The following is a 14,309-nucleotide window of genomic DNA, read 5'->3' on the forward strand; positions in this document are numbered from 1 at the left end:
TGCCGCTGAGCTCCCGCAGCCGCTCGCCCTGGGGACGAGAGCCCAGCGCCGCGTTAAGAGCCGCCCAAGGACCCCCCGCCCCTCCCGGTGCCCATCCACCCGTGCCCGTCCCCACGTACGACCGGGAGGTGACATCTCCCAGCGTCTGTGATGGCAGAGACAGCGCGGGGTTGGCTGCCCGGGGATCAGCTGAACGCCCCCCGCCTCAGCCCTCCCGGGCATCTCCTGGTCCCCCAGGGTGGCCGGTGTCACAGTCCAGCTTCCCCATCCCCTCAACCCCAAACCAATTCATCTAATTTGAAGGTTTAAAACAGATCTTTTTAATTAAAAGTTCACAATAATTTATGTATTTTACAAAGGAATAGAAAGTCTCTCGATATATATCATAGGAATCACAATACAAAAATATCTGTAAAATTCTCTAATCGATCGCTCCAGCCCCTGGTTTCGGGCTGTCAGTTGCTGTCGCAGCACTGAACCCAATGTTCTGTGTTTTGGATATGATTCTGGAGTAGGATTAGAGGACACGGGTCATGGCACGCCAGCCAGTGGACCAAAAACCTCCATTTTCTCTGCGTTACATTTTGCATAAGTTTACAATGGTCCCTTTTTATAAACTGTACAGCACATCATACAGGGTTTAATACACATATTCACACGGCGATTTCCTGAGTCGAAGCTAAATCTCTTCCTGTGCACACCCACGCTGCCAGCGAGGGGCGAGGGGCACAGGAGTGCGAAGGAGCCGGCGTCGGTCCAGGGGCATTTTCTCTTCCTGGTCAGGAATTCTGTCCACAAGCCACATAAGGCACTCAAGGAATCACTGAAGGCTACAGATATTATAGAGCAGAATACTGGAAATAACAGCCACATCCTCCAGCAGCTTGAACAAGAAGTCCACGCGGGTTTGGGGTGAGGGATAGCCCGTGGCACCCTCTCCTCCTGCTGCTGCACCCCCGCACCGGGTACGGAGGGGCTGCAGGAACGCCCCAGATCGGGGCACTGCCCGCCGCGGTGCCGGGGCTTGGAGGCTGTGTTTGTAGGAGATGCACAGGAGCCAGAGTGAGGAAGCAGAGCAGCTCAGCTCACCGGCGAGGGCGGCCCCGGCTCCAGCCCGGCCCCGAGCCGGGAACAAATTCCTCACAGACCCCGGTGGGATGCGGGCAGCGAGCGGAACCAGCGGGATCCCTTCACGGAGAGTGAGGAGCACATGGATGGCAATCTCCTGTCTGTGCATTTAAACGGAGGAAACAGTTCTGAAAACATTCTTTGAGCCATTTTTTCTTTCCTATGTACAAAACTTCTTACATATTTATAGTGACACATAGATAAGCGCAATCCCTTATTTACACACAGACCTGTCCTGTACAGTTGGCTTTGTACTTAAAACCCCCAGGACTAAGGAAGTTAATCAGAAAACAAACCGATATTTGAGACACGCAAACACACCAGGCAAGAGCACGTCCTGAATGAAGAGCCATGAGAAGGACTCAAGACATTTCCTAACGTGCTCTTTGTCACCTCAACCACCACCTGCAGGGCTTCCAGCAAATACAGTCTTTTAAGACATGAAGTATTTCAGTAGAACTCAAAATGGACTCATTTTAGGCGTGAAATGCAGAAGCAAAAACGCAACTCATCCCAGAATCCCAGCACTGGTATTGGTATCTGGTAGAATTGGAGCTTGTTAAATCAATTCCATGATATAATCATATGTTGATATCAAAATCCACAACCTTGGCCTTGAAGCGTCGCATCCCTCCAGTACAAATACCACACTTCTCTCATCAACTCACTTCCTTCTGTTTCTGCAGCTGAGCTCCTTGTGCTGGGTTAAAACATGGCCGATGTACACGTGCAGGAAGAGGTTGTAGAATTTCAGTATCAAGGGGTTTTCTTCATAGCTTTATAAACTCCAGCAGTGCAGGTACCTACAGAATAAAATAAACACAAGGTTTAACTACAGCTGTGGTCCTCTCCCCTACATGGGATTTTTAATCCCAAAATCTACAACATTTCCATTCCATAGGCTGTGCTGGGTTGTGTTAAGCAGCTCTCTGTTAAGTCTAAGTTGAAGTAGGCTCAGCCAGTTACTGTGTTTTCCCTGAAAAAAAATAGATAATTTATTAAATGTTAAATGTACTGCTTTCTCTAGGCTGTGCCATACATCAAATCACTCATTTTCCTTAAGCAATACTCCCCTAACAGTTTTGGGTAACACTCAGAATATGGTGATGATAGTGATGAATGACGAATTTACAATTTGCCTCATCTGACAAACTCTGGGAGGATGAGTTAAGTACCACGGAGCCAAAATCCACCTCCTCAGGGGAGGAGAGACGGCACGAAGGACGTGGTGCCCGTAGGTGGGAGGGGGCTGCTGCAGCTGCCCTGACCCTTCCCGTGCACCCTCCTTGGACCTGTGTCCGTGTTCTCCATTTCACACTCGGCCACGAGACCAGCGCCAGGCGGAAGGGGAATTCCTGGGATACACACCTGGGAAGCGGAACAGTTCAGCCAGTGCTGGGAAGGAGAGAATCCCCCATTCCTTGTCCCTTCTCCATCCCCTATTCCACGCCTCTTCACCCCCAGACCTTAGCAGCAGCTGAATGCCCCTCCCCAGCGCAGCCCCTGCACTGTGCAGGGAAAGGATTAACCCTTCCCAGCCCGCCCGGCCGGCAGGGCAGAGAATCCCAGACTGGTTTGGGCTGCAAGGGACCTTAAACCTCATCTCGTTCCAACCCCCTGCCAGGTCCTGCAGGTCAGGCGGCTCTTTTGTGTCCCCCCCCCCCCCCCCGCACTCCCGAGGCCTTGAGACAGGGGCTGCGGCTCACAGGTGGACAACAGCACTCCAAGAATTTCAGAAGCAATTCGTGAAAAGAGACCGAGAAGTAAATGACAGAAAAGAAGCCGAGAGTAGACGACACAGGGGTTGTGCAGATGCCGCTCTGCTTTATTCCCCCGCCTGTCACACCGCGTTGGGGTGCCGCGGAGCGCCGAGCGCTCGCCGGGATCGCGGCGCTGCCACCGCCGATGTCGGTCAGCGCTGCCCGCGGCTGGCTGCGGCTGCGGCGCCTCGGCAAAAGGCACAGTGACCACTCCCTCACCCCGCCGCCTCCTGCCAAAGACAGGGGATTGGTCCAGGAAGCTGTAAAAATGGGACAAAAGCATTTCAAAAATGGCAGTGGATGGAGCGCTAATATTTGTGCATCGGAGCATTCAGGGCTTATGGAAAACAGCAGCTTTGCTGAATAGAACGATGCAGGAATGCAACTCCTCAAAGATGATGGATCAAATTTCATGTGAGAAAGGAATCACTGAATCCCAGAATAGTTTGGGTGGGAAGCTTTGACCCCAAAGCCCATCCAGTTCCACCCCCTTCCATGGGCAGGGAATCTTTCACTGTCCCAGGCTGCTCCAAGCCCCCATGTCCAGCCTGGCCCTGAACACTTCCAAGGATCCAGGGGCAGCCACAGCTTCTCCGTGCCAGGGCCTCCCCACCCTCACAGGGAAGAGTTTCTTCTATATATCTAAGCTAAATTTCCCCTGTTTCAGTTTGAATCCATTAGTCCTTGTCCTGTCACTACAGTTCCTGATGAAGAATGATCACCTTCATCAGCACAGCCTCTTACCAAGGCTGCAATGGAAGGAGACACATATTTATCTTTATGTATGTGTGTATATATATATATGTATATATATATATATATATATATATATATATGTATGTTTATATGCTATACCTATCACAAGGGACCATATGGCTGAGGGAGGTACCCGACAGCATCCTGGGCTGCTGGGAAAAGGTGGGATATGTTTGAGGAGTAAGGAAGAGGCACCAAAACCACCAGGAAATACTTGGACTGGCCAAGTTAATGCCTCACTGAGCCCTTCAAGCAGAGCTACCAAGCAGGTGAAGCGATGCTGGAGGTGTCTCTAAGGCAGCTCACCCCCCTCTCCAGAAGAAGAGTCTGCCAGGATGAACCTGAGGTTCTTCATCACCTGCTAAACTTGAATCCTGCTTGGAATCCAGCTTGGGACACACCCTGGGATCCTGCTGCAGCCTGTGAGCTGTCCGTGGGACAATGAATCAGTCCCCTCAGATCCATGCAGTGGGAAAGAGTGGATCAGAGAGCCCTTGCACAAACACCGTGGCCTCAGGGGATGGATCCCATCCTCACCTGGGACCCCACAAGCCCCTTGGACGTGGGCATGCAGAATCTCTCGTCTTCCCACTTATGCCCCACGTTGAGAATAAACAGGTGGAATTTCATGTCCATGTAAAGAACAATGGGCCAGACTTGGCTTCCTTGTCTTTTCCCCTTCCTCTCCCACTGGATTCACATGAGGGCATTTACGGCATATCCAACGCCTCTTGTGCACACATATATATTTGCATTGAATACAAATGCAAATAACCCATTGGGACTGACTGCAGGGCAGGGAGGGGGGCCCAGAGAACAGGAAGATGAGAAATCATGAGCAGAATAAAATACAGAGGGGAGTTACCTAACCATTTAAAAACGATGGCCATTTAGTTCCAATAGGTTCCACAGAAAGGTGAATATTTGCTGTCAGGGGAGAAGACAGGGCAGGTCCCTGGGGAGGAGGAAGAAGCTCTTTTTTCTTTTCCTCTTTTCTCCTGGTGAGAAAGAGGAAACTGTGCTGGCAATGAAGCAGCCAAAGATCAGGGTAATACTAGTTACGGATCTTTCCGTACTTACACAAATCTCACCTGCACCCCCAGCTTGGACAAAGTGCACCTTCTTTTTTAAGATGCTGGTTTTTTAACACCTGCCTTTGTGAGCAGGATGAGGGGGTGAAGACACTCAGGCAAATCTCTACGGAGTGAAAATAATTCTCTGCAGAAATTCAGACTCTTGATTGCATTTCAGGCCACAGTCACATGGTTTTTGTGGCTGGAGGATGGGCTACTGGCACTGAAAATCTCAGCAATCAGCAACCCCTCACTGTCCACTTAGTTTGTTACTAAATTCTTCATTTTTAATTTAAGAATTAAGAGGACATCCCAGTGAACATGTCCGTGGTGTATTTTTATCCTGTCTATACTGACTTGGAAAATTCTGGGGTTTTCCTGTCTTAAACCAGTCCAATTTACCAGTGGAAGGAATGTTCCCGACCGTATCCATTTATGCTGACAAACGCTGTGAGCGTACAGCGGCAGAGGAACTACCCACGAGCATAAAAGCATTTCACTTCATTAATATTCATAGCCTGGAATCTGAAACGCTGCTCCTGGGCCCCCTGAAGCTTTTCAGCAGCTCCAGGAGCCTGGGGGGAGGCTGGAGCCGGGCGGGTGATGCTGGGCATCACCGGAGCTGGTGCCCCACTCCCAGCACTGCTCGGCCAGGTCGGGACTGCCAGGGAACAACGACCAGGGACCAACCAGCACAACCATTCCTGTTCACTTTCCTACACAGTCTCATGCCGTGAACAACCCAAGGTGGGGCAGGGCTGTGTTTCTGGCACCGGCATCGCCTCCCGTGCTGGAAGCAGAACCTGGCGGCTCTGGCCCCACAGTCAGGCTCTGCCCATCCTCCCCCCACGGAGACGGGGGATGCTGACACAGGCACACTACAAACTGCTTCTGCTACAGCAGAAAACAGGGCTGCTCCCTCGAGGCTTAATAGCAGGGGTTTAAAAAGCTGTTTCCTTCCACTACAAATCATTTGCTTGTGATAAAATCATGATAGTACTCCTTTTACACACACACACACACACACACACGTATATATATATATATATATATATATATATGTGCATAGAAGCCCACAGCATTTTCTTTTCACACTGGATTTTGAAGCAGTGTGTAATAAAAAATGAGAAGAGTATTTAAAATTAAAAATATTTCATGACTCCTACACCGCACAGAAAGCAGCGTGTGGCAGCATGGCCTTGGTTCTTGTGCTCCCACTAGAACAGGTTAAATACATCTATTTTAATGCTGCATTGTTTTTCCAAAAATGCCTGATTCTGCACTGAAAACTGCTTTGCCCTTTAGAAACCTGGTTTAGGTTAATTGCTGGTAACATCCCCTAATGACTGCGGGTGTTTCACCGGGGTACATGGTGCTTATGAATGAACATGGTACCTTTACATATCTTTTTCATGTAATTGGTAAATCACATTAGAATGCTTTTTAAAAAGAAAACTATTAGAAGCGAGTCATTATGGTGATGGAAAATATGCTATGATAGCTACAAAATATTACTACATGTTGTGTTATCTAAAAAAATAGGCAATATCACTAATATTTCCACACATAAATAACATCAAATTGTTTTCCAGCTAAAGAAAATAAGAGAAGAATGAGAAGCTGTGGCTGCTCCTGGCAGTGCCCAAGGCCAGGCTGGACACTGGGGCTGGGAGCAGCCTGGGACAGTGGGAGGTGTCCCTGCCCATGGCAGGGGTGGCACTGGATGGACTTTGAGGTCCCTTCCAAACCAAACCAGTCTGGGATTCTACTTGAAAATATTTGTCTTCTATATTAGCAAAAATGGGGATTTTATAAATGTCATTATCAGTTAACCCTTAGAGGGGCAGTGGGTTCATGGCTGGAATCCCTGGTGGAGCACAGGCATCCATCTGCTGCTGCAGCTGGAAGGGCTGGAACGCCCCTGAGGACATAAATCCTTGGGCTGGGAAGTCTCCAGGGGAAGCTGGGATCAGGAATGTCGTGTTTGAGGGGCTTCTGGGAGAACTACAGACAAAGCAGCCATTCAGCTCCACTCCGCCTGGCAGGAATGGATTTTCTGTCCTTTCCGAATGGACCTGCAGAAACCAGAGCAGTTGATGGCATCGGGCACTGCTGGGGCAGGGGCAGGGATGGCATCTGCCCAGGGCTCAGCTCCAGCAGCCCTCCCTGTCCAGAGCTGCTCCTGGGTAGGTGTTGCAGATCCACAGAGTCATAGCCCATCTGGAGTTGGAAGCACCTCCAAGGATCATCGAGTCCAACCCCAGGCCCTGCACAGACACCCCAACAATCCCGCCCTGTGCATCCCTGAGAGCGTTGTCCAAACGCTCACAGAGCTCCGGCAGCCTCGGGAACATGATCACTCCCCTTCCCATGACTTCTCCTGGTGCCCTGCAGAACATGTGCTCTGCTGCTAAATTCATGGCCAGGTCTTCCCTGCAGTGTGAAACCATAATTACACAACACAGTGGGGAACAAGGCACGCCCGGTTCACCTGCTCTGCACATCAGCTCTGCAGGGCCACGCAAACAAATAAAGAAACAGCTCCGAGAGACAGAAGAATCCTAAACCCATCACAGTCTGTGCAGAAGGGTCGCTCCCTGGCACATTTCCTGTTGCAGGCCCCTGGGCTCAGGGGAGGGAGGAGCTGCAGCAATGGCACAGGGACAGTTCAGGGGGGACAGTTCAGGAGGGACAGTTCAGGGGGAACAGTTCAGCGGGGACAGTTCAGGAAGGATCCGTTCAGCAGGATGGATGCCCGGTCAAGCAGAACAGGAGGAGCTGAGGCAGGAAATGCAGGCTGACACCTCAGCCTCCCCTGCACCTGCTCCCGGGAAAGGCATCCCGGGCTGACATCGGGGGGACATCAGCCCTGATGCCACCCCAGAGGAACGCGGGGCCTCTGGGTGATGGCACTGCTCCATCCCGCTGGAACATCTTGCTGGTGCCTGGACCACCTCACCACAGTGGCTTTTAGGAAACACAGCTACAGAGAGCCCTCTCAGAATCTGGCACTTTATGAATTTACAGCCGTGAGAATTCTCCCAGTGTGTTTAAGGATGGGAGAAAAGCGGCTTTGATTTGTTGATGTGAGTATTTCACAATCCCCTTCCACGACCATCCCAGCGCTGCCAACGTGCTGCCCCCCCGGCCCCTCCGTGACAGCCTCCTGACACTCCACTCACCAGTTTGCTGTATCCCGGGGGTGTTTACAACATCCTCATTTATAACAAGGAGCAAAGTGCCCCCCGGGGCAATGTGTCTTCAGAAAAAGCCATTGACAGAACAGCATCTCCTCTGTCTGCCTCTACAGATCTGCATGAGGCCAGGACAGTCTTAGTGACTTGGACATGTTCTCCTTCCCTGGGGGAGGTTTCTCTGGGATTTCTGCTGACCTGGAAGTGCAGACATATCACTGGGCACCCCAACCCTCTCCCGTGGCAGGGGCCATTTACACAAACATTAATTTACAAACAGAAGGCATTCTTTTTAAAAAGCTAACTTTATAATAGATTTTTCCAGCTAATTAATTCTTCAGGCTAACACTGAGCTTGATAAATTACAAAAATACGTGTCTTTATTATTTGTGAGAGCTCAGCAAGACCCAAATTAAGTGGGAGCACTCTTCAGCTGTGATGAGAACTGAACCTGCTCTGCGCAGGAGTGTTCTAGGGAATGAATGGTGAAATGAATGATTATCTTTAAAACCAGCTTGGTGGAGAAGGCTTTTACCCTGCCAGTCCCAGCTCTGTGCAGGGTCAGGCAGAGTTTTCTTTCTGAGAGCAAGCTGAGGATGGAAGGACACAGGACACCAAATTGCTGCTGCTGCACAAATTTACATTCCAAAAAAGCTCTTCTCTACTTCCCGCAGAAAGAGGAACACCCATATAAATGATTCAAGGGAAGGCTGGATGGGGCTTGGAGCAACCTGGGATAGTGGAAGGTGTCCTTGCCCATGGCAGGGGGTGGAATGAGATGACCTTGGAGGCTCCTCCCAACCCAAACCATCCTGGGAATCTGGGATTCTGTGCTGTGTGTGATATCCCCACAGCAACACAGGAATGCGAGTTTTTTAGTTATAGAGAGGATAAAAGGAAGGCTGGTCCCATGTCCTGCCCTCGGAATGAGCCCAGGAAGCACAACCCAAAGTTCCTGCTGTAATAAACCAGACGTTTTGCTTAGAAGCAAAATCCCAGCAGGTCTGTGTCAAAGTGTTTTCCCGTGGGATTTGGCAAAACCATTAAGGAGCAGCCTCTGCACAGCCAGAGATGTCTGGGCTAAGCAGTGGGATGAGTGAGGTCCCAGCCATGCTCAGACCTGGCTGAGGCCGTCCTTCAGCAGCAGCCCCGCACTCCTGCCCCAGGGCCTCCATCTCACCCCGTCTCATCCATAAATTCAGACTGACATTGTCATTTCCATGCACTTCAGTCTGTAACAGCGCCGGAGACAGCGGAGCAGAAACAGCGTGCAAGGAGACACCCCACGCTTTTATACAACCTGACAATTATTAACCCACTGGAAATCTCTTCATTATTGCTGAGCCCAATCCTGCTTTTCACGGAGAGAGAGAAACCCGCAAGATTTACAGCACGGTAAAAGGGAGTCAAAGCTTTTGAGTCAGTCCCTCTGTGCCTTCCCAGGAATGCCTTCGCTCAACGGGAGTCTCCTTGATGGCCTGAATTTCCCCACACTTCACTTTAAACAAGGATGTTTGGGGTCACCCTGCTCAGCAAAGACTTGCCAAATAGCATTCTGATGATAGAGCTCATTGGTGCCCCTGTGCAGGAAGTCATTTCCAGAGTGCCTGAGCACACACACACACACAGGGCTGCTGATGGAGCCTTACAGGGAATTTCAGCTCCAGCAGCTCCCCACCTCCCCTGTGGATCCTTTCTGGAAGGAAGAAAAAAACCTCAAAAACCCCACCCTCTGCTGACAGCCAGAGCACACCAGGAACACAGAACAATTTGCTTACTGTTCACTTGATCAGCATACAAACTCATTTAAAGAAAAGGAATTATCTACAAAACTGAGAGGCTCACAGGGACAGATCCTGCTCCAGTGCTGAAGGAGGTTCCCCTAGGGGAAATGCCCCCATCCCACCACACCTGCTATCCATGGTTAAATAAAAACATCAAGCTCCGAACTCTTTAAACTGGTATTTCTAATTGCTGCCTACAGTAGGAAATACGCTACATATTCTTAATTAAAAATGTTAAGGCCATTTCTAAAGAGAATTTATATTGCTGTAAGAAATACAAGGGTTAGAGGAGGATGGGTCCACCATGAACCTAAAACTGGCTTGCTGCTGGTGACCATCACTGGCATTTTGGGGGAGAAGCATCTCCCCATGACCCCAGAGCACATTCAGCTCCACAGACACCAGTTAAACATGGCAATCTGCTTTTAGAATCATGGAATATAGACTGGCTTGGGTGGGAAGGGACTGCGAAGATCACGTAGCTCCAACCCTCTGCCATGGTCTTCTCCCCATCCTTCTATCACTGGAAAATTTGTCAATAATAATTTAATATTATCAGTGTTTTAATTCTGATTGATGTAATTAAACTGCAATTACATGACTTCTTTTGGTACCAACAGGAAATCTCTGCATGGGTCTGAGTGGATCCCGTCCCCCAGACAAGACCCCTGTTCATGGAGGGAGTGTTCCCTTGTCAGGGCATGCATGGGATCATTGGTCATTCCAATCCTCTCTGTGTCAGGCAGCCCAGGGTGACACCTCGTGTGTATTTATCAGAAGGAATTTAGTTCCAGAGGACACTGGGTGGCAGGTGGGCACCGCCTCCTGCCCCTCGGATGCAGCGCTTGCGGACACAGAGGCTCCGAGCTCTCCTTGTTCCCAGCATGGGGACACACACAGAAATCAAATCTGGGAACAACATTCAGAGGTTCCTTTAGGATTTGATGGAACTGGACTCGTGCTGCTGAATTCCTAAAGTGTTCCAGTACAAGGCATCCCAGTACAAGCTGGTGCATCAAGCACAGCTTTTGCTGATGCAGACCTGGGCTTCAGCATGTTCCAGATGCTATTTCCTTTGAATAAACAAATATCAAATGGAGTTATAATAAATGCTGGGGGTTTTAATTAAACTAAGATAATCAGGGCAAAAAATATGGATGCTCAAGCCTTTTCTATAAATGTAAGAGTTAATATCTATAAAAATTTCTCTTAGGCAACTAACAACTTATTTATTGTTATAAAAAAACTTATTTATTTGGAGACAGGCAAGTGCTACCCAACCCTGTGAGCCTCCAGTCTCCAAAATTACACACACACTAAAATATAACTAAAATACCATCCTAAACCTGCTTGAGACAATAAAATAGCCTGTAAAGCAGCAGTTTCTTGTCCTCCAGGACACACAGTTCCCAGTTCCACCCCACCTCCAGTGGGGTGCCCGTTGATGGGCTCTCTGCTGTGGGGCACCCCTGGGTGCCCACCACTCCTACCTGGGTGTTGTTCACTTTGACCCACAGGAGAGCTTCACCTTGTAGTGGAATTACAATTTGATGCCTAATTAATACATAAATTTGGCGTGTAAGTAACACTTTTGTAACACATGTGCAACTGCAGCTTCCTCTGCCACTGTCCCCATCGTGTTTATCTGCCAAGTAACTCATTATCAGCACAAATTACAAAAAAAGTGAGTGAAATTGTGAATTAAAATACTTTTCCAATTACTATTTGTCTTTTCTATGCAAGATGAAAAATATTTTCATCTTTTGCATTTAAACAAGTATTTTTAAAAGCAGCATGACTGCTTGCTGTCCACACAAATGTGACAAATCTCCCAAAAATTTTGTCTTAAGAGTGACCACTGATCTAAAACATAAAATCAGCATTTGTTATTATATCACACTGAAATTTAACAGCTAAATTACTGCAGTAAAACAGCAATAATTAAATAATGTTTACATAAAGACTCTGGTAATTTCAATACCAAATTCAGTATTTCCTCTGTTATCACCTGAAGCATTTTAACCCAGGTGAGAGACACCAGCAGGTGAAGGAGTTCCGGAGGACACAGAATCCTAGGATAAAGGGGTTTCCAGCTGATCAGCCCATCTTACCTGCCCGGAGCTCTGATCCCTTCCTGCCCCACGCTCCCAGGGAATGGGTGCTGTGGGACCTTGGCCGTGGCTGTCGACAGGACCTTGTTCCTGGCCTCGCTCCTGGCCTTGCTCCTGGCCTTGTTCCTGGCCTCGCTCCTGGCCTTGTTCCTGGCCTTGTTCCTGGCCTTGTTCCTGGCCTCACTCCTGGCCTTGTTCCTGGCCTCACTCCTGGCCTCGTTCCCGGCCTTGTTCCCGGCCTCACTCCTGGCCTTGTTCCCGGCCTTGCTCCCGGCCTTGCTCCTGGCCTTGTTCCTGGCCTCGCTCCTGGCCTCGTTCCTGGCCTCGTTCCTGGCCTTGTTCCTGGCCTTGCTCCGGGCCTTGTTCCTGGCCTCGCTCCTGGCCTCGCTCCTGGCCTCGTTCCTGGCCTTGCTCCTGGCCTTGCTCCTGGCCTTGTTCCTGGCCTTGTTCCTGGCCTCGCTCCTGGCCTTGTTCCTGGCCTTGTTCCTGGCCTTGCTCCTGGCCTTGTTCCTGGCCTTGTTCCTGGCCTTGTTCCTGGCCTCGCTCCTGGCCTTGCTCCTGGCCTTGTTCCTGGCCTTGTTCCTGGCCTTGCTCCTGGCCTTGCTCCTGGCCTCGCTCCTGGCCTCGCTCCCGGCCTTGTTCCTGGCCTCGCTCTTGGCCTTGTTCCTGGCCTTGTTCCTGGCCTCGCTCCCGGCCTTGTTCCTGGCCTCGCTCTTGGCCTTGTTCCTGGCCTTGTTCCTGGCCTCGCTCCTGGCCTCGCTCCCGGCCTTGTTCCTGGCCTTGCTCCTGGCCTCGCTCCTGGCCTTGCTCCTGGCCTTGCTCCTGGCCTTGTTCCTGGCCTCACCCCACAGCCCTGCCTTTCTGTGCTCGGCCGTGGATCCCACGTGGTAAATCACACTCTGGAATTTCTTCTGGATTTTCCCCTCTTCACCTGTTTTTCTAGAGGATTCTTTTTCCTCCCCGGTTCCTGTGCCAGCCTCCCGGGCTCAGGCTCTGTGGGACTTGTGCTCCCTTTCCCCAAGGTGAGGATATTTTCCAGGTGACATCTTCTATTCCATCTTGCTGCCTCTCCCAGCCCAGTGCATGAGAATCAGGGATAATCTGGTTTAGTTCACTCTTTCCCAGGTTGAACTTTTTGCTGGGACAGTGTTAAGCCTTTTGTCATTGTTCAGGGACAGCCAATTATAAATTATTGCATCGTTTTTCTCATCATGGTTTACTGACAACTCAAAAAAAAAAAAAAATTACAGCTTGATTTCCTGAATGTAGCTTTATGTTTTTTCCTAAAACTGGGCTCATGGGATATTTGACAAAGCATGGGACATACCCAGTGTAATCAAGAAATACCTTGGAACAAACCACTTCATTTTCATTCATACTCATCTTTTCATGAGCCACTCCTCTGGAACTCTTCTTAAAATCTTCTTTCAAGACAGATTTTTAAAGAACCATGGATAACAAACATTAATGTGTGGCATACAAACAGGACATGGGCACTTCTACACAGAAGCAATTTGCCACCTGCTTAGCAGGGAACCAAAATAAATTCAGTGTATCTGAATTAGTTATGGTGCTCCTGTCGCAGAGCCCGGGGCTTGTCCAGCAGCAGGGCCAGCACCCCGGGAGGAGCCTGTGGCTGTAGGACAGGGAGGAGCAGAGTTTTTGGCTTCCTTTGTCGGCTTAGTTCTGTCCTTTCCCAACACTCCCTCGGGGATCTCAGTGGTGCAGGGACTCCCACACAGCCTGGTTCAGCCCCAGGGAAAGAGTCCCACAGACTGCACCTCCCATCGCCAGGAGCAAAGTACGAGACAGATCTGGGGGGGTGGAAAGGGCAAAGTCTCTGTGTTGGTCTCGGGAAGCAGGGCTGAGCTCCTGGGAAGAACAGCAGGGGCAGCTGGAGCGTCCTCAGGAGGCTGAAACAAGACAGAAAAACAGCACTCAGAGAAAAGCCCACCTGGGCAAAAATAACATTCACGAAACTTCTGTGAGGTCCTGCTCATAATTATCTGCTGAACTGCACAACTGATAAAAAAGGATTCGTGACATATTCCATTTATGCTGGTTAGTGGGGAGTGTTTCTCTCCATGCCATCCATGCCGTGGTCATTTCTGGCAGCACACACAGAAATTGGGCAATTTATCCCCTATTTACATGGGAAAAAGGGGGGTTTAAGGAGTACCTGGGGCCCTATGGCACAAAGCCTGGAGGAACACACCCTAATAACTGCCAAGTTCCCCCAAACCCAGCTGGTTGCTGTCCTGGAGGCAGGACAGGCTCTCTGGCTGCTCAGGGAGAGGGGCTGAGGGTTTCCATGGACTTCCAGCAAGGATCAGCTGGAGCAACCCCTGATGTAGTCAGAGGAATAACCCTGGACTGGCTGTTTTCCCTGGCTTGCTAGATGTTTCCTTGCTTTTAAGCCTGCTTAGTTTTTCCTTGTCCTTCCCTCCAAAGAAGGAAATTCTGTTTGACAAGTTTTTGCCTGCTGGTGCCCAGGTTTCCCGGT

The 14,309-nt window shown here is 49.9% G+C and overlaps 1 protein-coding gene across 31 annotated transcripts in view; it reads right to left on the reverse strand.

Moving 5' to 3' along the window:
- Nucleotides 1–13,168: 13,168 nt before the first annotated feature.
- JAKMIP3 (Janus kinase and microtubule interacting protein 3) overlaps nt 13,169–14,309 on the reverse strand; it is a 51,944-nt gene continuing 50,803 nt past the window's right edge. For 19 of the 31 annotated variants that reach the window (XM_039553932.1, XM_039553936.1, XM_039553937.1 and 16 more), the window contains one exon: nt 13,169–13,719. In XM_039553932.1, coding sequence (XP_039409866.1) covers nt 13,555–13,719 — 165 coding nt within the window. In that variant the 3' untranslated portion in view covers nt 13,169–13,554. The remainder of the gene's footprint in view (nt 13,720–14,309) is intronic. The other 12 variants (XM_039553944.1, XM_039553943.1, XM_039553941.1 and 9 more) reach the window with 1 other exon arrangement.

The sequence above is a fragment of the Corvus cornix genome, chromosome 6 (assembly GCF_000738735.6).
Source record: "Corvus cornix cornix isolate S_Up_H32 chromosome 6, ASM73873v5, whole genome shotgun sequence".
NCBI lineage: Eukaryota > Metazoa > Chordata > Aves > Passeriformes > Corvidae > Corvus > Corvus cornix.